At 56.2% G+C, this 22,157-nt stretch overlaps 3 protein-coding genes across 10 annotated transcripts in view; 1 reads left to right on the top strand and 2 right to left on the bottom strand.

The window, feature by feature from the left end:
- The window catches only part of RECQL5 (RecQ like helicase 5), a 34,991-nt gene extending 12,837 nt beyond the window's left edge, over positions 1–22,154 (top strand). For 6 of the 8 annotated variants that reach the window (XM_058561625.1, XM_058561623.1, XM_058561621.1 and 3 more), the window contains 12 exons: positions 17,594–17,812; positions 18,047–18,146; positions 18,277–18,313; positions 18,444–18,502; positions 18,595–18,668; positions 19,008–19,101; positions 19,430–19,564; positions 19,836–20,377; positions 20,524–20,614; positions 20,824–21,048; positions 21,258–21,327; positions 21,426–22,154. In XM_058561625.1, coding sequence (XP_058417608.1) covers positions 17,594–17,812; positions 18,047–18,146; positions 18,277–18,313; positions 18,444–18,502; positions 18,595–18,668; positions 19,008–19,101; positions 19,430–19,564; positions 19,836–20,377; positions 20,524–20,614; positions 20,824–21,048; positions 21,258–21,327; positions 21,426–21,526 — 1,747 coding nt within the window. In that variant the 3' untranslated portion in view covers positions 21,527–22,154. Of the gene's footprint in view, positions 1–8,024; positions 8,138–8,996; positions 9,099–17,593; positions 17,813–18,046; positions 18,147–18,276; positions 18,314–18,443; positions 18,503–18,594; positions 18,669–19,007; positions 19,102–19,429; positions 19,565–19,835; positions 20,378–20,523; positions 20,615–20,823; positions 21,049–21,257; positions 21,328–21,425 lie in introns of those variants that run through there. The other 2 variants (XM_058561627.1, XM_058561628.1) reach the window with 2 other exon arrangements.
- On the bottom strand, positions 1,778–2,014 carry SMIM6 (small integral membrane protein 6). The gene has a single exon (XM_058561630.1). The coding sequence runs from the start codon at positions 1,961–1,963 to the stop codon at positions 1,778–1,780; it is 186 nt and encodes a 61-aa protein (XP_058417613.1). The 5' UTR covers positions 1,964–2,014.
- On the bottom strand, positions 4,722–9,231 carry SMIM5 (small integral membrane protein 5). The gene is made up of 2 exons (XM_058561629.1): positions 9,048–9,231; positions 4,722–8,559 (listed from the first exon to the last, which is right to left on the bottom strand). Exons 1-2 carry the CDS (start codon positions 9,229–9,231, stop codon positions 8,450–8,452), a joined length of 294 nt encoding a protein of 97 aa, XP_058417612.1. The 3' UTR covers positions 4,722–8,449.
- Positions 22,155–22,157: the final 3 nt, after the last annotated feature.

The following is a 22,157-nucleotide window of genomic DNA, read 5'->3' as shown; positions in this document are numbered from 1 at the left end:
AAAGGATTGCTTCAGACCTAGAGATGAACAGACCGAGATCCAGAGAGGTCACAGTCACAAAGCTTACAGTAGACAGACTCTACTAATCCCAGATCTTCTGATTTTCAGTGACATGCACATTTGCATGCACATGTGCCATCTTGGTTTTTGCAAGTCTAGATTCTGGAAGCGTGGAGCTGATTAAGTATGTGGTACTGGTGTCTAGCAGACGTTTGGGACTCTCCTCTGGAAACCAGAGAGGCACTTATTTGGGCCATGTGTTTTGATTCCCACCCCTCCTATTCACCGAGGAGTCGGTGGACTGAGGCTGTTGCCTTCTCCAAGCAGCCATCTTTCATTTGGCCTCTGTGGTAAGACCGCACCCAGCTGAGGTGGTTGGCTGCAGTACCAGGACCACCCTTGCCCACAGCTGTTGGCGACCAGAACCCTTTTCAAGCACTAGTACAGGGAGTTGCTAAATTAGGCCTTCTTAGGCTCCTTGAGCAAAGTGCTCACAATGAAGGGGCCAAGTGTCCTTGCTAGTTGTCACAGTCCCCTCCACTGGAAATAACCCTGGCTGGGTTCTTGTCTGGGATGAGTCTGAGGCTCTGTAGGGCTGTCTGGAGGGTTAGCTCTGCCATATCCCAAGAGGCTGCAGCAGCCCTCCAGGCAAGAAGACAGGTCCTCCTAGGGGCCTCTGCCGTTATTTCTCCTGTCTCATACCAGGGAGCTTGGGCTCTTGTAGTGCGTCAGGGGGTCCAGGCATCGGTGGGCCTCTTGCTGCCCCGTGTGCAGCCTCATCTCTCCTATCTCGTTTGTAGATGTGAGGGTTCCAGATTCCAGGACTTCCAGGCCCTGGGATGAAATAAACACTGCTGGTGTGGCTGGATTTGAAATTGCTGTTTGAGTAAAAGGAAATGTTTCTTTATTGCATAAATAATGCATAGCATGAAGAAAAAGCTCTTTCTCTGCCAGATATTTGCCCCTTTTCTAAGAATAGTCCTGGTTTGAGGTTGAAGTTGAAGCAGCTGTTTGCTGAGGGCGGGCACCTGGCAGTGAGGGAGAGGCCAGTGTGGTGGCTTTAGTAGAGGCGGGAACATTTCTACAGAGGGAGTGTTGTAGGGTGTGGGGTGCATGAGGGCTGTGGGACCCTGTGAGGGATACCTGGGCACCTCTGGGGCCGACAGAAAAGACACCCGATTCAGTGTGAATGAGGCCAGGGCGGGGCATCCAGCATTTTTCCTTTCTTCTCTGCAGTTACGTCTCTGCTCCTTTCTCTGTGTTCTGGCCATGAAAAAGAAGTGTTTGATTATTCATGACAGGGTTTTTTATCTTTTAGTGTCAAAAGGATCAGTAATTAGGTTTGAAGCATCCTCCGGCCCAGAGGCCTCGGCACCTTGTCTGAGATGGAAGAACAGCTTTGTGTTTAGGCCTCAATTGAACTGGGGTCGATTGTCTCCTGGTGTCTCTGGGCTGGCGTAGCCAACAGCCCAGCCTCCTCCTGTTTACCCATCTGTTTGCTCATTTGTTCCTTCATTCATTTATTCAACCAGCAAATATTGATTGATGCTGACTCTGTGCCAGGCACACTGGTCATGGGGGATACAATGGTGAGCACAAAGAGGCCCATCTCCTGCTTTGATGGTGCTTGGTCCAGTGGGGAAGACAGACACTTCTCAGGCAATCACAAAGAAAATGTATAATTCCAGACTGTTAAAAGAGCTTTGAAGAAAAGGTACATGGTGTTTTGACAGTGTATAACAGGTAGCCCCCCCTTTTTGACCCCAAGAAAGTCAGGTCATGACTCTTCACACTCGTTGACCTCTTCAACTGGAGAGAGTAAACCAAATAGAATAGCGAAGAAGGTGAGAAACAGAATCGTGGTGATGAATAAGATGATTACTACCAGGGCCCCCTGGTCCCAGGGGTTCTGCCAGAACTCATCATTCCAGATGTGCTTCTGCTTTGTTATCAGTTTGTCCATGTGAACCTGGAAAAGGTGGGACAGAGGCCCTGAGTGCAGGGCCTCTCCAAGGCCCTGCCCTAGGCGCTGCTCTCTACCCCCCAACTTCACTCTCTGGAGCAATCTCAGAGAACAGCTGGCCCACCACTGCAGCTGGTGGACACTGAAGGGATGATGGGTCTCTGTGCTCAATGCCTCCAGCAAGCAACAAGTAGACTTTCCTCCTCTATAGAAACAGGAACAAGGACTGGCACCAAGAGAGGGGCCCTTGGATTCTTCCTGGAGGCTGCCTCTGGATTCTCCAGTCCTTTCCTGAACAGCTCTGGTGCGAGCAAGGACTTTCTCTCCCATTCCTGGGACCTACTCAGCTAGAATTTAAAAAGCGCTGCTCTAGATCCTTCCTGTTTTTCATGCCTCAATTGCCAAACCTTTGGGAAGACTTTGAGAGATCAGCGTAGGAGCCGAGGAATAGACTGACTTGAGCTGAGACCTCAGTGAACTTCCTTGGAGACAGCTGAAAACAAAAGGACTAATATCCTTTTTTTTCTTGAGGAAGATTGTCACTGAGCTAACATCTGTGCCAATCTTCCTCTATTTTGTATGTGGGATGCTACCACAGCATGGCTTAATGAGCGGTGTGTAGGTCCACGCCCAGGATCTGAACCCGCGAACCCCCAGCCACCAAAGCGGAGCACGCTAACTTAACCACTACACCACTGGGCTGGCCTCTAACTTATACTCTTGAAACACAGCTAAGATCAGCAGGCTGCGAGCCTGTACAGAGTACAGGAGTAATGGCAGAGTGAATGGAGCAAAGGAAGGAGTCATTACCTGATTCTGCTGTTAACACTCCTGTGTCCTAAGAGTGGGCGGATCAGGGTACTCCTTCAGGGCCCACGCTTTTGGGGGCTTGAGCTGAAGAGGCCACCAGATAACCAGAGCTTCACCCTGACTCGAAGAAGCAACTGTTGGGAGGAAAAGGTGTTCGCATTGCCAAGTAGCCCTGACCAGACCTCATTGCTGTCACCCGAGCAAAGAGAGGCAGGCTGGGGCCTGTTGCCTAGCAACCACTGTTCCCTTTCTGCCTTTCACACTTACTCCCTCAGCTGCTTTCTGCCCTTTTGTGATGTCGTTGTGGGGGGCTGCTCAGGGCACGTGTGTTGAGGTGTCCTCGATGAGAGAAGTCAGACTTGGAGTGGGTGGGGGCAGAGACTGGATCCAGGGCCTTTGTCCCAGGCCACCCATCCCGTCCTCCTCACCTGTGGCTGGGTCCGGCCTCTCCTCTCTGTCTAGATGACCTGTCAACTGAAAGGACCTGCCCAGAGTTGGGGAAGCCCTGGGGCTGGAACTGCCCCACAGGCTGCCCCCTTCCTGTGGTGCGGGGTGAATGATTAACTGCAGCTCCTGCTGGTACCTCCTGGAACTAGTTTCTGGGTTGAATGTTTATCACCCTTGAGGCCCTGAGTTCCTGCAGAGGCCTAACTTCTCCCTCGGTGCCTTTGTTTGCCTCTCTGGCACGGCCTCAGCTGCTTCGTGTGGTTGGCTCCTACCCACTGGTGTGATAGGGCAGCTAGGAAGTGGGAGTGGAGCCTGTGTGCCCTGGCATTTGAAACTAGGTGGCCACCATTTACTCCTTTAAAAGATAGGATGAGAGTCCCTGCTGTGGCCGGGAACTGCACGAGGTGCTGTGTGTCCAGTGGTGAACCAAGAGAGGCAGGCCCTGCCCTCCTAGAGCTTACATTCTAGTGCGCTGGTCCTCAGCCCTGCTTGTAGAATCATCTAGGAGCTTTTCTAAGTGCCTGTGCCCAGGCCCCACCTCATACCACTTATGGCAGTCTCTGGGCATGTCAGAGCCCTGTACTTTGTCACTTGCCAGGTGATTCTCATGTGCAGCCAGGGTTGAAGACAGATGATGAGCAAGTTCCTTAAAGTCCTTCTTAACTATCATGGGCTTAGTTGACCCCTGGCTTACCTGATGCTTCCCATTTCCATCTGTGAAACACACTAATACCCTTGGCCTGCTAAACACTCCCAGCCAGTGGGCTGGCCTCTAGTTTACCCTTGTACTTACGCTTCATCAGTGAAGTTGGGTGCTTATCAAGAGTCAGCTGTTTGTTCCCGAACCTGTTTGTGGCAGTTGTACTTGTTATTGTAATTATATAATTGTACTTTACATAAAAAAATGAAAAATCAATAATAGCCAAAACCCCAACTTTACAGCTAGGCCACAGGCATGGAGCTTAAGTAACTTATTCAAGGTCATACAGCTAAGAAGTAACTGCATTAGAATTCATCTAGGTGCCACAGTCTGAGCTCTGAAGCTCTGTGCTGTACCTCAGAGTGAGTGCAGAGAGTTGTTTTTATAAATATGTGTTTGACCACTTTGGAATGATTTTGAAATCCCTCAAATAAAATCCTGTCAAAATAGACATGGACAAGACAACTGTAAACATTTTGTAAAAATTCAGAAGGATTTCACACTCAGATTTCTTTGAGGATGTCTTTAAGTTCTTATTCTGCTTTAAAGAAACATAAAATTAGCAAATAGACAATACAGGAGCTCTGGTCAACAAACCCACACTCCGAGAAAAGACCCTGACCCGACATCAAAAAGATTGGCCAAGGAATGTGCACGTGTAGGTTTCCATTTAAAATGAGATGCGTAGAGAGTGTGTGTCATATACACAAAAGTTGCTTTAACTGACTTTTTCAATTAATTGCTGGCCGTAGTCAGAAAATTCTACTGAAATGGTCACCATGAAAAGCATATGAAGGGAAGAGGTAGAGAATGCTGTTGGTGCGTGTGGCATAGCCTGGCCTGGGGGCTGAGGGGATTCCGCTGTAAGGGGATTGAGACGTGTGGAAGTTGAGACGTGAAGACTGTGTAAGGGCATTAGGGGACAGTGTTCCATGGCAAGCAGCAGGTCCCAAGGAGAGTGAGGAAACTGTTTTTAAGGACAAAATTAATTTATCCTCAGTTTCTTATGGTCTGGAATTAGTATTACCCACAAGCAAGTATGTAGTCATGAAGATTTTTATTGTAGATTGCTTTGAAATGGTAATGTTTGAGAAAATTGTTTTGTATGCTCTCTGCTAAGTCTTGCTAATGAGATTCTTGCACCAGTGGCCTTCCTATAGTTTTTGATAAGGCTTGACGTACAGACAGTAAAATGCCCAGACCTTAAGTGTAGAGTGAAACCCTTTTGAGGAGCCGAGACCACTGTGGTGGAGCCAAGGCCACAGTCGGGGAGGCATGAAGAGGCCGGGAGGATCAGTGCCCAGACTGGCTGGGACTCTGCCGCAGTGACCGCAGGCAAACATTGATGGTGGCTTGGTCCAGGGTGGCGTGATGGTGGGAATGGAGAGATGTGGCGGCCAGAGTGAGCCAGATGTTCTCTGGGGCTCAGACAGCCTGATGGCCACACTGTCTTGCTGTACCTCTCTGTTTATTCTTTACCACAATGGGGGAATTGCTGCCTCCTCTCCATGCGCGTCTTTCCCAGAGAAGACCCACGCCGTGAGTTTGTCAAGCTGCTGTTGTGCTGGAGCAGATCTGGCTTGTTAAGCTGAGCGGAATTGAAGCCCAGGACTTGGCCCAAAAGCTGGTGGCAGCCATTGGTGGTGGGGCTCAGTGTGTGCCACTTGGCCGTGGAGTGGGAAGGAGTAAGCCCTCTGAGGGCAGAGACAGCATCTTATTTGGGCTCAGCAGTTAGATACTGCCTGGCCTGGAGGAGGAAAATGTGAATGACCTGGCCAGTCAGCCTGTTGGTGTCCAGGGCTGCCCATGTCCCCACCTTTTGGCAGCTGGACCAGGGAGCCAGAATCTTTTCTAGCAAAGAGGCTCAGCCTCAGCCACCTTGAGGAAGGGACATTCTTGATGCTGGTGAAAATTTGCCTAAGAAAAAGTCAGCAGGGGGCCGGCCCCGTGACTTAGGGGTTGAGTGCGCGCGCTCTGCTACTGGCAGCTGGGGTTCGGATCCTGGGCGCGCACCAACGCACCGCTTGTCCGGCCATGCTGAGGCCGCATCCCACATACAGCAACTAGAAGGATGTGCAACTATGACATACAGCTATCTACTGGGGTTTTGGAGAACAAAAAAAGAGGAGGAGGATTGGCAATAGATGTTAGCTCAGACCTGGTCTTCCTCAGCAAAAAAAGAGGAGGATTAGCATGGATGTTAGCTCAGGGCTGATCTTCCTCACAAAAAAAAAAAGAAAAAGTCACCAGGGAACTGGGCTGCTGCACTGTTGGAGCATCTCCTGAACTGAGGGCTTCCTCGGGTGCTGGGACTGAAAAGGGCAGGGCTTCCCATCCGGTCCCTCCCACCTCCCTGTGTTTTTCTTCTGGGAGGGAGACCTAGTTGGGCCTCACCCCAGCTCTTACCTCTTGGGCCCCACACACTCCAGGGAGGTTATTTGGTGATGGAGTTTGGGGTGTGGGTGTTTGGGATCTGGGGTTGGCTGATAGAGGATAATGGAATCAGAGCCATATCTGTACTGCACCTGGGAGGCCTGGGGCCCTGGGTGTGGTACGCAGGGGGTCTGGCGCCAGGCAGGCTGGGCCCAGAGGCTGGCTCTGCCACTTTTTAGCTGGTTGAACTTAGGCAAGTTATCTAGTGTCGCTAAGGCTCATTTTCTCATCTCTAAAATGGGGATAATAATGGTATCTGTGGCATTGAGGTTGTTGTGATAATTAAATGAATTTATCGGCCATCAAAATGCTTCAGACAATGCCTGAGCATGCATAGGCCCACAGTGAATTATAGCTATATTTATCATTGTTACCATCTTCATTATTATTATTGTTTTCATTATTATTCTGAATCCCATTCTTTTGTGGTGGTGGAGTGGAGGGTAGAGGCAGATTCTTGAATTTCTTTTATTTTGTATGGAAGCACTTCCTCTCTCGGTCTTCAACCCAAACCAAACCCGACAGACAGGTCTGAGGACACCAGGAAGTGAAACCAGCCCAAGAGCAAGCTTCTCCTGCCTGCCTGCCAGCTGGAGCTGAGGGGAGTGGCAGGGGCTGGCATCCCCTCTCCACTCCCTGTTTTCTGGGTAGACGGGGCCCTGCCTCCGTACAGCCAGAGCATGGGCTACGCGGGCCAGGATGACAGAGGCATGTGAAAAATGCAGACCTCTTTATGGCTCTGGGGGACCAGTAGGGAAGGAGGGGGAGATACCACAGGAGCCTTTTGGCCCCCCACCCTCATTCCTGGGGTAGTAGCTCTACCTGGAAAGTTCTGGAAGAGAAAGTAAACTAAAGGGAGGGAGGCAAGGTGGTGTTACATTTCAGCAGGACCAGTCCTTAAAATGGGTCCATGTTGCTCTGGGTCAGTCACTTGTATAGAAGGGCAAGTAATGACGACGGTTCATACCTACGGAGCTCTTGGGATATGCCCAGCACTGTGCCAGGTGCTGGACATAGGTCATCCTGGTTTATCATCACAAGCTTACCCCCAAGAGGCAGTTATCAGGATTAGCCCTGTCTCACAGAGGAGGAACCTGTGTTCACACAGCTCATGAGTGGCAGGGCGAGGATTTGAACCTGGACAGTCTGGCACACAAATGTGTAAAGGGCAAAGGGGTCAGGATGCAGGTTATGGACAATACGAGGGGCCTGACCTCTCTTCTCGTACTCCAGAAGTTTGGGAAGACCTAGTGGCCTGAGCCGGCTAGTGTGGGGTGTGCAGGCTACAGTTAATGGCAGTGGAAACTGTTAAGGGGCATTCCCAAGCCCAGCACCTGCCTCCTCACTGCAGAGTGGGCATCCGGGAGCCAGAGCTTGTTTGCAGCTAGTGCTCGACATGAAGTTCGCTGCGCCCCTCCCCTGTTCTGTGGCATTCCCTCCTGTGTGGCATTCCTGCTTGCGTGTTTTTCCAGCTTTTGTGGGCATGGGGAGAGCAGCGACCTGGAAAGGACAGACAGTGGCCATGCGCCTCGAACTCTGGCCCATTGCCCTCCCGAGCACAGAGCCCAGCACAGGGAGTCTCTGCCACAGAAACACATAACCAAAAAGCTTCTCCTGGGAAAGAGACAGGCCAATACTGGAATAGAATACTGACATGCCCTTCTCTGGCAGGGAGCTTGGGATCCAGTCACCATTGCACAAAGTCCCTCTGATTGGCCTGCTCCTCTTTGGCCTGGGAGCCCCGAGGGCCAGCTCTTCACGGGTGCAGGCTGTTCTCTATCCAGGTATGGGGACCTTGCTTCCATGTTTTGTTAAGTGCAGGTAGGCAAAGAATCCCTGGTGCTTTACTCAATCTTTGAAACAGTCGACTCCTCCTTGGCACCCAGTGTTCACTGGCAGGTGAGGGTTTTGTGGCCAAAACAGCCCTCATTTCCTTGATGAGGCTCCAGGTATCAGTGTCCGGGATCCTGGGCAGGGCCAGAGCTGGGGCAGTGGATCTTTGTCTGCTGGGGTGAGGGCTGCAGGGCTAGGCTGACCCCCAGGCCATGGCTTTGGCAGTCTCCCCTCCAGCTTCTCCTTATTCATCTCTCTGGCCCTCATGGTGGGGTCATGGGCCGCACTTGGACCTTCCTGCCCCTCTGCTCTGGGCAGCAGCAGTGAGTGCAGCAGCAGCTGCAGGCGATCAGCAGCATCAGCAGAACAGTGGCTGGAGGATGGGCAGAGAGAAGCAGAGAGCACAGGAATCTCAGAGGTGGGGAAGAGGAAGAACACCCACCTGACTTCTGAAGAAGCCCCTCGGGAGGTGTGGAGGACCCTTGCCCAAAGGTCTGGCTTCGTGGTCAGAGACACCCGAGAGTCTGATGAGAGGTGTTGACTGTCCTCATGCCGGCCACCAGGGCCCTGACCTCCCTGTTGTGCCTCATCTGCTGCCCAGAGCTTTGCTCCCTTCATCCCTGGGTTGGGATGCTGGGGATACCTCTGGGCCCTGGTTCCCAGCACCACCCATCACTCTAGCAGTGTGTCAGAGGATTAGGGGAACTCCTTGGCTTCCCCCAAGGGACATCTGCTTCTCCTTCTCTGCCTGGGGGACACCAGCCACCTCCACCAGCCCTCTGGCTAGTACCAGGGTCTTGTCTCTCCCAGATGCCAGGAAGAGCCATGGGCACTGAGGAGAATCCAAGAGCCTCACCTTACCTGTGAAAAGGAGGAGGACTGAGAAGGCCACGATCTCCACGGGCTCGGCCTGGGGCAGCCTCTGCAGCTTGAGCAGCAGCCTCTCAGCCATGGAGTGTATCTCCTGCACAAAGTTGGAGGCTGCCATGCTGCGCTGGGTTCCTGTCGGGCTGCACTGAGCAGAGAGAGGACCTGGAGTCCCCATGGGGCTGGCTTCAGAGAATCTGCCCTCTCAGCCACCCGCAACCCACAGAACGAGTTTGTCAGGTCTCACCCATCACACCCCTGGTGGCTGACAAGGGAGGAAGGGAGCCAGTGGGGCCCCTCTGCCCAGTGGTGGCTGTCAGCCCCCACCTAGCTGGCACTTCCCAGGGTGAGGGAAGCTGGTAATGACCCTGAGCCTGAGGCCCTGCTGCCGGGGCAGCTCGGCAGAGCTGGGCACAGGAGGGGTCTGCCAGCTGGCCAAGGTTGGCCAAACTTTCTGGGGTGACTTCACTGTTACATTCCTTTGTCTCAGACACCACTCCTAGGTTTTGCCAGGGTGCCTCGGATTGGCATAGCTTCCCTGGTGGCTCCTGGATTATTCAGGACTTTGGGTGCCTCCCCTGGGTTCCCTGGCAGGAAGACTGGGTTCTGGGATTCCAGCCTGGTGTTCTTGCCTTTCATCACGCGTAGAGGCAGAAGGATCAGGTTCTCCTGAGAACAGACTCATGGGGCCTTCTGGCCAAGGTCAGCCGTAGCTGATAACTGAGTGGAAGAGATGGTCTGAGCCCCTCCCCAGGGCCCCCCACCTCTCCCACTAGCCCAATTTCTTTGCTCATACGGTGTTCTCCCGTGAGGAGGAAGAGATGACACTGTGTCCCTCCACTTTTCCCGAGGTGTCCTCTCTCAGGATGGGATCAGGCATCCCAGGGCTGGTTTAGCCAGCCCCTCCCCTGCTGACTCAGACCTGCTCCTCTGGCCTGACCAGGAGAGTCCCCTCTGCTCCCATCCCTGCCCCAGGTCTGTGGCAACTCAGCCCTCAAGGCCCCATGACTGAGAGCCTCTTCCTGTCTACGGGAGCCCAAGAGGCTGAAGGTGAAGGTCCAGGCTGAGTGTGTGAGTTGGGGCGTGTTGAGCATCAGAGTTTCTTTCCCTTTCCACCTCTCCTGTGGGCACGAGGAAGCCAGTGCCTCATCAGAGAGGGATCAGGACAGCCTTGTGCCAGCCCAGCCTGAACCTCCTCGCCTGGGCAGCTCTAATCTAGGGAGGGTAACAGGTGGCCAGGGGCTTGTGCCAGACCTTGGGCTCTAATTACTGCTACCTCGTTCCTGGTCTCAGCCAAGCAGGTTCTCCCCGAGATGGTGTGGTTTGTGAAGCCGGTCACTCCCAGTGCTGCGGCCACAGCATAGCTGCCTTAGAACCGCCTTGAAGGTCATCTGCTCCAGCTACCCTGCACTTGGCTCCTTGCCCTCCCTGTGGCATGCAGCCTTTGCTGAGCTCCTCTGGGTACGGTGGGGAGCCCCGCCTGCTGGAGCATTCCTTCTTGGGGCAGCTCTGATTGTTAGGAGATGGGACTGCCTAGTGACCTCGTTAGTCCCACCTGTGGTCACTTAGGACACTTGCGCCCCTCTTCTGCCTCACAGTCCTTCAGGCCCTGGAAGGCACTGGTGTGCACCTTCTCATCTCCTCCTCCACAAGGTAACTACTCTTGTTGTTCAGCTGCGCCTGGAGAACATTGTTTGAAATAACCTGGATTTGAATGCTGCCTGCCCCGTTCCTGCTTTCGTGATGTGGACAAGTCACTTCGTCTCTCTGAGTCTGTTTCTTTTCCTCATTTTACGTGAAGATGAGCTGCCCGTCTTTGAGGCTGTTGGGAGGATTGACCACCTGGCAGCACAGAGCAGCAGCCGGCACAGAGCCTGGCACAGGGAGGTGCCCAGTGCATGTGATTCCCCCCTGGGTGAGGTCTGGCCAGCTCAAGAGAGTTGAGGCAGCCTTTGGAGGAGTCGCACCCCCCTGTACACTGTCATCTGACCTTCCCCAAACCCCTTTGAGGAGTTTCTTCTGTGTCCTTCATTCCCAGGATGTTTATGGTGTGTGAGGTGAAGGAATGTGGTAGGGGCCAAGGTGGAGATTGGAGCTATTCTTTTAAGTGATGATGGGGGTAGCAGGCAGATGATGACTCCATGGAAGATTCAATGGATTCCTGTCAAAAGTGGGAGGCTCCTTGGAGTTAGATCCTCCTAACTTCCCTCACGCCCCACCCCAGGATCAGCACGTTTCTGCAAAGGAGATTAGGAACCCAGTTTCCAAATGTACTAAGAGAGTAGAATCCTAGAATGCCACAGTCATCCATCCATGACTCCTTTCTTTTACATATGGGGAAACTGAGACTGGAAAGAGTATGTGACTTCTCCAAGGTCATACAGCAGGGCAAGGGCCCAGCCAGCGCTTCCCTTACTGCCCCACGCTCTCTCTCAATGGAGGCCTGTCTCGGGCAGCCTGCTCATTACTAGCAAGATAAGTCAGCCCGGGAGCAGCCCACTGAGGGCACCGCCCATGTGGTAGGCTCAGCACAGGAACCAGAGCCCCAGAGCCCTTTGAAAGCAGGTGGGCTCCACCTGATCAGCCCGACCCCACACTTGTGAGTCTGGAGCACTGCTTTTATCAGGTACATCACTCACCAGGCCAGAGCCACACCTGCTCTTCGAGAACCACAGGTGGTACTTGTACCAAAGGGACAGGTCTTGTGTGTCTGTCTCATTTTCATCAAACTCCTTCCTGAGCATAGGACCCCTCTCCTCCGGTCACACCAAACAGACTTGCTCCCGGTGAGCAGTGGAGCAGACTTGCACAAGGAGGGTGGTCCCCTGCCTTGTTCTGGGCATCCCCACTCCCCAGGTTTCCAGGAGCCTAGGAGCCTGGTCTCGTTCCTGGAGGAGGGGGCAGTGCTGACCAAAGCCCTGGGGGAGAGTTCACACAGGGCTCAGGAGCTGGGCTGCTTTTCTCCCCTCCTTCCTCATCTACACTTGGTCTGGCTTTCTCAGCCTGATTGGCCTCGTGCCTGCACTGCCTAATGTAGCCATCAGAGACACTCCTTAAAAGAGGAAGTGGGCAGAGGGTGGGTGGGCAGGGGGAGCTTTTTCGCTTATGCTGCCACCACACCCAAAGACCTGGGAGGGATTGCAGACGAGACGCCTCCACCTGTGAGCGAGAATGGTGTGGAGACCCCGGGTCAGTCTGAGGGGTGTTGTCTCCAGAGCAGGGAGGAGGAAGGTTGGGCTGAGGCTGAATTTGCTGTGCAGTAAAGGTGGGGTTTGTTGATCAGAAGCTTCAGCTATAAGTGAGCCATTCTCCAGGGGTTAGGAAGTCAGAAAGCTGCAGATTCATGCCCAGAAGACCCAGGCCCCACTCTGGGAAGTGTCAGTCCACACCAGCAGCAGGCCACGGACATGAACCGAGTTATTGCTTTGTACCCAGGGCCTCTCTGGGGACCTGCACTAGCCAGCCGTACCCAGCCTGGGGTCTTACCTAGGTCTGCTCACTGGGTCCTGTCTGTGCTATGAACTGAGTGGGGCCACTAGACGCAGCTGTTTTGCCCCAAAGACTGTAGAGGAGCCACCTTTGCTTTTCAGTTAACATTTCGTCATTTCCAGCTTAGACTTGAGCAGAATGAGCCTTAGTGGGGACCGTGGGGTGCTGGAGGGGCGTTGGTCTCCTAAGAGGAAGGAGGCACATTCCAGCTGGTCCAAGGCGGTCTTCTCAGTGGGCTATTTAAAGCAAGGCTAAGGGGGTGCCTGACGCCTGGTGCCCAATATAACTAGCAGCCGTCAGGTGACTGTGTGGCTTGTGTCCCAGCCGTTGCTCTGTAAGGGAACCCTAAGTGTTCCCAGCTCTGGCCTGGGAAAGTGGGCATTCTGGCACTGGCCGCCTCTCATCCCCTTAACCTTCCCAGGTTTGGAGGGAGGAAGGCAGGGAAGCCGGGTGGGGTTACTGATAATTCTCTATATTTTTCCAGTCTTTTTATCTCAGGTCCATCAAACTCCTTCCAAAACTGTACTTCCTGCCTGTGAACCAGGGAAATCAGAGACCCTCCCAGCCCCATGCTCGGTGGTTCCTCCTTAGAAGCAGCCAGAGCAAGTGGTGTCTTCCCCTGGCCCCAGGAGAGAGCAGCCTGGCTGCCTGCATGGCCCTTCTTGGAGCCTTCAGAGGGTGCTCCCTGGCTGGAGTGGCAGCCAGTGGAGGGGGAAAGTGAGCAGGGCAGAGAGGAAAGCTGGCAGAGCTGGAGGGACTAGAAAACATCCCATTGTGTGGCATCTCCTGGCACAGAGAACCTTGTGACAGGGCAGGCAGGCATCCTGCAGGCCAGACAGCTGCCATTTGGTACTGAAATGTCCCTGCTTCCTCCTTGCAAAACTGATATTCCAACTCCAGATACCCCACAGGGAAGAGAGCGGCAGGCAGCAGGCGCCTGTGTTTGTTACTGATAAGCACAGTGTGTTGATGGCTCAGGGCCCCGAGAGCTTCTTGCTCTGCCCGTTATTTTGTCATGGTGGGTTTCAGCCACCCTTGCCCTTTGGGGCATTGTCTTGTTTGAGGAACAGCTGGAATGAGGCATAACTAACAATTGTGGGAGATTTGTGGGGTCCAGAGGCCCGACCAACAAAGCCGAGATGCCCACTGTGCACTGCTCCGAGCCTTCGGGTGATGATGCCCCTTTCTGCCTGGCTCTGACTCGCAGTGCGCAGTAGGCACTTGAACCCTCAGCAGTCCCTACTCCCCCAGCCCTGTCGCTTTCTAGGATAGGAGGCACTTCCTGCTGCTGGTGATTGTTCCTGAAGCCCCAGAAACTGAGCATCACTCTTCTGTCCCAGCTTGGGGACTGCGTTTGTGGGACCCTTCCACCCGCATTCTGTGGGTTCAGCGACTCTGATGCCTGCCTGGGGCGTATTACGGATAAGAGCTGGCAGGGGTAGCTGTGGGCTCACCACTGTGCCGCTCCCTCACCAGGCCTGACCCGCTGCCTCCAACACAGCCCAGCATCTGTCTCTTCTCTCTGCCACGTGCTACCTGTCACTGCAGGCCTTTCTGTCTCCCCAGCCACCAATCCAGGCCAAATCCCGCAGCCTCTGCCAAGCCAAGAACACTTGATCCTTGGTTTCCACTTTTCCCTGGATCTTTGTTTTCCTTTCTAAGTAGATACTAGCTTGTTTGCTTTGGGGAAAACATCTGGGGGGTAGGGGAGGGAGATTTTAACCCTGGCACGAGGACAGAGAAGCAGAGGTAGGCAGCCAGCCTCGACTCACGACTCACGGGCCCTGCCCAAGAGGGCCAGAGGGCCAAATACCAGGGCAGTCCCTCCCCCAGGCTCGATTCTACCACTGTCACCTTCTTCCCACTCGACCTTGGGTTTAGTCAGGCCCTCGCGTTTCTGGCGCAGAATTCAGGGAAATCTGGGGGCTCATAGGCCCAGAGAGGAGCCCTTGGACAGAGCCCTAAGCTGAGAACACCTGGCAGTGAGTGGGCCAAGCCCCCCACAAGAGGTGGCAGCTCTTGACACAGTTCATCCTGGGGGGATGAACTGGCTGGGCAGACCCTGCCTGAGCCTCCTGGACTGGGGGAAAGCAGGGACAGGGAGGGCTCTGCCGGGATCCGGGGAGAGAGGAGGCTCAGCGGGCAAGCAACGCTTCTCTCCCAGGCAGGGACAGTCAAATCCCTCGTTTAAGCCCCCTGAATAGAAAAAGCTTAAATGAACTTGCAGAGTAAGCAGGCATTCTGGGCCCCTCTGCCTGCTCAGCAAGCAGGGAGGAAGCCACCCTGAGTGGAGGGCTGCAGCCTCAGCCTGTGTCCTCCAGTGCTGGGTCCCAGCAAGAGGGGGAGCCCAGGTTTGAACAGGAGGCTGTCCGGAGACTGTAACCAAGTGCATCCCTCGTGACCCTCCTCTCCATTCTTGGTAAATTGTGGCCTCTGCCCTTGGGGTAGGGGACCCCTCCTGCTCCCTTCCCTTCGTCGTCCCCCGTTTGTCTGTGGCCGGCGCCACTCACCTGGGAGCTCAGGTGTTGGGGTTGAGGGGCCACCGCAGGTGTTGGGGAGCCGAGCAGCTTCCGCGTGCCTCTCCTCAGCCCTGGCCGCCACCCCTTCCTTCCTTCCCTGACGCCTCTTAGCTGACCTGCTGCTGCTCCCTGGGCGCCTCTCAGTGCGAGCAAGAGAGAGCGCGCGAGCTCCTTGCTGCTGACAGCCAGCTGCTGTCTCAGCCTCAGCTTTTTTGTTGTTGGTCGTCCTGGAGATCCAAGTGTCAAGTTACACAGGGTGGCTGCTGAAGAGGGGGGAGCCAGTGCCCCAACACAGGCAAGGGAATCCCTGCTGGGAACTTGTCCTCCATGGGCTCCCTGCCCCGAGAGTCTGAATGGGCCGGGCTCCCTCTTTTCTGTTCTTCCTCTTCCTCTCCTCTCCCTCCTGGCGGGTGTGTGCTAAGCCGTGTGGGCTGGGCCTGGGCTGTGATCTGATGAAAGAGGAGGGCGGCTCTCTTGTTCCCTGGCAAAGATGACCCCTGGGAGGTTCCACCTGAGCAGTGGAGTGGGGAGGGAAGGGGGAGGCTCCGAAGCACTCCCAGCTCTTTGGCTCCCTGTCTCACCTTCAGGAGGGCCTTTGGGCCCATGTCCCCTGACCCCAACCTGTCCTTAGGCAACTCCCTGGCTGGTCCCTCCCTCTAGCCTCTCCTTGAAAAGAAACTAAATAGTAGGGGAGCTGCTGGACCACCCAAGCAGCCAGCCCCCTGGGGAGGCATCTTGGGGAAGAACTTGGGAGTCAAGGGTGACTTGAGAGTGGCCTGCGCTTGGCCTGCTTGCCTGGGGAGGTGCCTCGTGTTCCTCGGGACCCTGGGAGGAGAGAGGATGCCGCTGATCTGGTTCTTGCTGAAGAGTGCCTGCTGGGGCCATCTCCATACTTCTGTCAGGGACGGGCTCCAGAGTCCAGTGCCTAGCGGGGCCCTTTGACATTTGGCTGGTTGTGCCACCCCAGCAGACCCGGCTGTGCCCGGAGCAGGACAGGAGCTGACCCCAGCCCGCATCTGCGAGCTGTCAATGGAGCCCTTTGAGTGTGAGCACAAAACTCCAGTGAGTCAGGGCTTGGAGGAGGGCGGGGGGAAGGAAACCAGCTTTGTGGCCACACCACTTGGATGCCAGAGCCTCCCAGAGGCCGGACAGGCGGCAACTGTGCGGTGGCACAGACTCGGCAATGGAATGCATTACACGTTGACTTTAAGAGCAGCCAGAACAGCGCCCCCTGGTGGCTGCCTCGGCCTCCTTGCTGTCTCAAGCTGGTCAGAGCTGCGTTCTCCGCTCAGCTAAACAAGGCAGCCAGACTGCTTCCTTGGGGCTGTGCAACAATCAGCTCTTGTTCCTGGAGCCTGCCCCTTGGGGTCCCAGCTTCTCTAAGTGTTTCTTGCAGCCCCAGGCAGTGCACACGTTGAGAGGAGTTCCACTTAGAGCAGTGGCGCCAGCTATTCTTGTCCCTGGGATATGGCGCCTGGACAGGCCTGCCTCTGCTTCAGCATCTCCTCTCGGGCTCCCCCACCCCATGCCACATTCCTGCGGCAGGAATGGCTATTTGTAAGAGCTCTGATAGAGCTGTGGCTCCTCCCGGAGCCTCTGCATCTGCCCCAAGGAGCAACTGTACCCCGAGCCTGGCGGGGTCGGAGGAGAGACAGCTGGAGGCTGGCACCCCAGGGGGGCTGCAGCAGGATGGAGGCAGTGGAAGATGTGGTGAGGAAGACTCCAGCCGAGGCTGCGTCTCCTCGCTGCCCTCGCCAGTGGCTAGCATACAACGCCAGCTCTCAGAGCTGCCTGGTTCCTGCTCTTGGGCATCCCCCTGGCTCTGGGCTGTGTACACTGGCCGGGCGGCGGCTTGTTGGGGACAACAAGGAAGAGGTCACCAAGAGACAGAAGCAAAGCAGAGGGCTGAGGCTGGGGGTGGACAGGAGGGAAGGGATGACGACCTCCTGCCGTTCCCTTCCTCTTCCACCCCCAGAAAAGGGTGAAGAGTAGTAATAACAGCCTTGCTGTGCACTAGACGTGGTGCGGAGTGCTTCAGAGCATCTCCTCACTCAGCCTTACATTGCCCTTGGGGCCAGTGCTCTTCTTGCACTGGTTTGCGGCGAGTGTCTGTAGGCTTCAAGAGGTCAAATGCTTTCCCCAAAGATGCAGCCTCAGCAGCAGAGTCAGCATCTACATCCCGAGTGCAAGCTCCTCCCAGGCCACCCCACTGCCAGAGGACAAAGGAGGGCAAGGGGCTGGGGTCCAGGGGAGTAACCCACAAAGAAGCAGGACGGAATGCGGTTGATGCCCTGGCTCCTCTGGATACCCCCATGTGTTATATGACTCTGGGCAACCTCCTTCATCTCGTTGTCCTCATCTGTAAAATGGGCAACCAAACAATGCCTTGTGAGGCCTGCATGAGATGAGGTGTGTGAGATGCTTAGATGGTGCAGACACAGCGATGCCCAGCCAGAGTTTAGGGACTGGATAAACGAATGCTGGCTTGCCTGGGTCCCTCACCCCTTGCCTCTGCCGTGCCGCCTGCTCCAGGTGCCGCCACGCTGCCATTGCCAAGTACTTCGGGGATGTGCCCCCCGCCTGCACCAAAGGCTGTGACCACTGCCAGAACCCTGCAGCTGTGCGGAAGCAGCTGAGCGCCTTGGAGCAAAGCAGCAGCTGGAGCAAGACCTGCATCGGGCCCTCCCAGGCGAATGGCTTTGACCCTGAGCTGTATGAGGGAGGCCGCAGCGGTTATGGGGGCTTCAGCAGGTGAGGGGCCGTGAAGCCAGGGGCTCCCAACCCACTGGAAATAGTCTGGCATTCTCCCCCTGGTGCCAAGGCCAAACGAGAGGTGACACAGTGCCATCGTCCACCCCTACCCCGTGGGCCAGGACCTCAGTGTTGCCCCGAGCCAGGGCATCAGGGACCCTGCTGCCCCACCAGAGGCATGACGGGAGGACAAAGCCCAGGCCCGGAGCTGCTCTCACCCAGCCTGTCCCCTAGGTATGACGAAGGTTCTGGAGGCAGCGGGGACGAGGGCAGAGACGAGGCCCACAAGCGGGAATGGAATCTCTTCTACCAGAAGCAGATGAGCCTGCGCAAGGTGAAGGGGGCAGAGGCTTGGCGGGGTCCCAGATGGCCCCTGGCTCACACACTGTCAGCTCCTTCCCTGGCGCTGGACAGGGAGCTGTCTTGCAGTGGGTGCCTCACAGGCCCTTCGTGTTGTCTTCTAGGGCAAAGACCCCAAGATAGAAGAATTCGTACCCCCAGGTCAGTACAGAAATGTCCCTGGGGGCTTATGGGGTGTTCTCGGGGTGTGGATGGAGGATGCCTCGTTGAGGGGTCGGGGACTCGGGAGAGCAGACGGTAGAGTGGAAGAACCCACCCTTCCTCCCCCCAGATGAGGACTGTCCCCTGAAAGAGGCTTCTAGCAGGAAGATCCCTAGGCTCACTGTGAAGGTAAGAGGTGGGCAGCTCCTCACACCTGCCCTCCCAGATTGTTCCCCCAACCTGAGGCTTGTATGACCGGCCAACCTCCCTCCCTTGTGCAGGCCCGAGAGCACTGCCTGGGGCTTCTGGAGGAGGCTCTGAGCAGTAACCGCCAGGCCACAGGTACCTCTGATGGGTGAGTGTCATGGGGGCCAAGGAGGGCTCCCCAAGCTTCTGTTCCTTTGGAGATGGCAAGAACCCCTGTCCCTCTCCCCCAACTTATTTGAGTGCCTCCTTCCCAAATTGTGACCCATCCTACTCCCAGAGGGCAGGCTCAGTCACAACTGAGGGGCTGCCAGTGGCTGCTGAAGGACAGTAAGCTACAGGGTGCCCAGAGAGTCCAGGGCGGAATCCGGGTGCCCAAGGCCATTCCCACCAGGCCTTGAAGCCGTCTCCAGGGTCTCTGGCTCCCCTGGAGCTCAGTAGGGAGAGGGCTCAGGCCCATCTGACACCTTGTGCTCATTCTTACCCTCAGACCTGACCTCCAGGCCCAGGCCGTGGAGCTGGAGCATGAGACATTCCGAAATGCCAAGGTGGCCAACCTGTACAAGGCCAGCGTGCTGAAGAAGGTGGGCCCTGGGCAGGGGTGGGTGGGGCATGCTCAAGGACGAAGGTGGGAGAGGGCAGCCCCTCCACACTCGCAGGCTCTCTACCTGCCCTCTGGCCACAGGCAGCGCAGAATCCACCCCCCATCCAGGAGGCCACTTGTGTGGGGGGAGCCTGACTTCCTTCCTTTGCCAGCTGGAGGTCTTCTAGACAACCCCGTGAGGACTAGAACATGTCCAGTGTCCAGTTGCCTGCAGCCATGGGCCACAGAAGCCCAATTGTGGAAAGCGTGGGCTAGGGGTTATCAGGAACTAGTAGGTGCCACAGCATGCCTGCCTTTCCCTACCCTAGGTGGCTGAGATCCACAGATCCTCTAAGGATGGGCAGCTCTATGACATGGGAGGCAGTGCCAAGAGCTGCAGTGCCCAGGCTGAGCCCTCAGAGCCCACTGAGTATGACATCCGGCCGGCCTCCCAGGTGTACTCGGTGAGCGGTGTCCTGGCATCCACCCCCATCCTGAGTCCTGGAAAGGCTACTCCCCCTTGTCCTCAGCTAGGGCACCCCAGGGCAGGCCCTCGGGCTTCCCTGCTCTGCCAACTGTACCCCTGCAGCCCCCACGGCCCTTCTCTCATCAGCCTGACCCCTAAGTGGTGTCCTCCCAGTTTTTCCCTCCCCCACTCCTGAGAGCCCCACCAATGCGGCTACACCCCGACCAGCCAGGAGTGCCCTCAAGAACCCTCTCTCCTCCTCCTCACAGCTCAAACCCAAGCGAGTGGGAGCTGGTTTCCCCAAAGGCTCTTGCCCATTCCAGACAGCCACTGAGCTGATGGAGAAGACGCGGGCCAAGAAACAAGCCTCCCAGCCTGTGTGGGGAGGTGAGCAGGAGGCCCCCAGCCGGCCCTGTGGCCTCCAGGATGAGGACAGCACTGAGCCCCTCCCTGGACCCAGAGGAGAGGCCCCTGGAAGCAGTACCTATTGTGAGGAGTCTTCCCCAGAGAAGAAGGCGAAAGGCCCCACTAGGGGCAGTCCCATTGTCAAGGCCCGAGTTAGCAAGAAGCAGCAGCTCCTGGCCACAGCGGCCCTCAAGGATTCTCAGAACATCGCCCGTTTCTTCTGCCAAAGGGCCAAGAGCCCGCCTCCACCTGTTTCAGCCCTACAGGCAGAGGGTGCCAGCCCCTCCTGTGAGGAAGTGCGGGGAGCCCCGACGGCCCCAGAGAAGTGCACAGGGAAGGAGGATGGAGCCCTGGGACATCTGGCTGTCTGCCCCCAGACTGAAGAGTGCACCGGGGAGGGGCTGAGGTAAGGGCACAGAGTAGTTCTGAAATCCCTTTGCCAACTGGGCCTCTGAAGCTCGGGCCGTTCCTAAGATGGGTTCTGCTGGGCTGCCTGGGCCAAGGGTGCAGCTGGTGCCTGGAGCTCTGACGCCTGCTCTCCCCTCCGGCCAGTGCCTGCCCACTCAGAGACCAGGAGCCCCCTGAAGGCCAGCCCACCCCCACAAAGGAGATGCAGAGGGACAAGCGGCCCAGGCCCCAGCAGGTACTGACAAGGACAAGGCCACGGGGGAGGGAGGAGGCCTGTGAACCAGGTGGTATCTGCTCTGCTCTGGGTTAGGAGTTGGGGTAAAATCATCTCCACATCCCAGGGGCTAGAGAGAGCCAGTGTGTGCTGCGTCCCAGCTTCCAGAATGAGGAGATGGGCCAGTGACAGGGAGCCCAAGAGTGATCCTCTACTGTGGCTCTGCCCAGGAACACCCAGAGAGCCAGGCTCAGAAGAGGCCTCGCCCCTCAGCCAAGGCCTCCGTATTAGCTGAGGCCAAGGGCAGCATTTCGGCCAGCTATCAGGGTACCTTGAACACCATGGCCAAAGGCTCCTGCCAGCTTTCAGCTCCTGGCATCTCCCTGAAGGAGGCTGCGAACGTTGTGGTCAAGTGCCTGACGCCTTTTTACAAGGAGGGCAAGTTTGCATCCAAGGTAGGGTGGGGGGGTGGGCTCTGCCCTCCCCTAAGCCTGGGATACTTGGGTGCAGCGGGGGCATAGAGTGTGAGCCCCAGGACAAAGCAGGGCGGAAGCAGGCTTGTCCTGAGGCCAGCTGCCCTCCCTCGGTCTGCCTTGCCCGTGAGTCACTCCAGGGGCAGGGCAGGGGTCGGTGCTATCTGCTCCTTTTTGCCCTCTGCTTGCAGGAATTGTTTAAAGCCTTTGCCCGCCACCTCTCACACTCGCTGACTCAGAAGACCTCTCCTGGAAGGAGCGGTGAGTGCCTGCATCGCTGGGCCAGGAGGCACCTGGTGGGGCTCTGCAGGGAGGAGCCTGGCCCTCATGTTTCACTCCCCCACCCCCTGAATCTCTAGTGAAAGAAGAGGCCCAGAACCTCATCAAGCTGTTCTTCCACGGCCGGGCCCGGTGCGAGAGTGAAGCAGACTGGCACGGCCTGTGTGGCCCACAGAGATGATGGACTGCTGCCCAGCAGGGCCGGTGTCCTCCCCCAGACTCGACTGTGCGCCACCCGGGCCTCGCTCAGGAATGGGGAAGGTGGGCAAGCCTGCTGCCACCAGGGGCATCGTCTTTTCTCAGGGTCCTTCCCCTTTCCAACCACAGCTTGCTTTGGAGATGGGCCTGAACACCTCCCAAATCAAGGTTAGAGGCCAGAGGTCAGCCCACCATTCTTTCTGCCTGCATGGCTTAAGGTCCTCTTTCTCCTAGACTCCCTGCCTCTCCTGGCTCTCGTGGCTGGGTTTTCTGAGCCAGATCTCCAGATGAGAAGGTGGTGGGTAGTGCGCTGCTGCCAGGGGCACAGGAAGAAGGAATAGTCCCTCCACCTCTTGTACTGACTAGGCTGAAAGCCAGGGCGAGGCCTACCTGTCCAAGGCATTGGGGCCTCCCCAGGAAGAGCCCTGCTGGCCTCAGGTCCTCTGCCCACCACCCCCTTCCCTTGCGATGCCAGCCTCCAGCCTGGCCCCAGGTACAGAATTCAGGAGAAGAGGGTCAGCAGCTAGGCCCTGCTCCCACTCAGCTCCTGGTCAGGAAGGCGAGGCCAGACTGAGACATCTACCAGAGGAATAAAGTCCTGTTTGTTCTGACAC

This window comes from Diceros bicornis, chromosome 18, assembly GCF_020826845.1.
Source record: "Diceros bicornis minor isolate mBicDic1 chromosome 18, mDicBic1.mat.cur, whole genome shotgun sequence".
Classification (NCBI taxonomy): Eukaryota; Metazoa; Chordata; class Mammalia; order Perissodactyla; family Rhinocerotidae; genus Diceros; species Diceros bicornis.
This window is presented reverse-complemented; position numbering and strand designations above follow the sequence as displayed.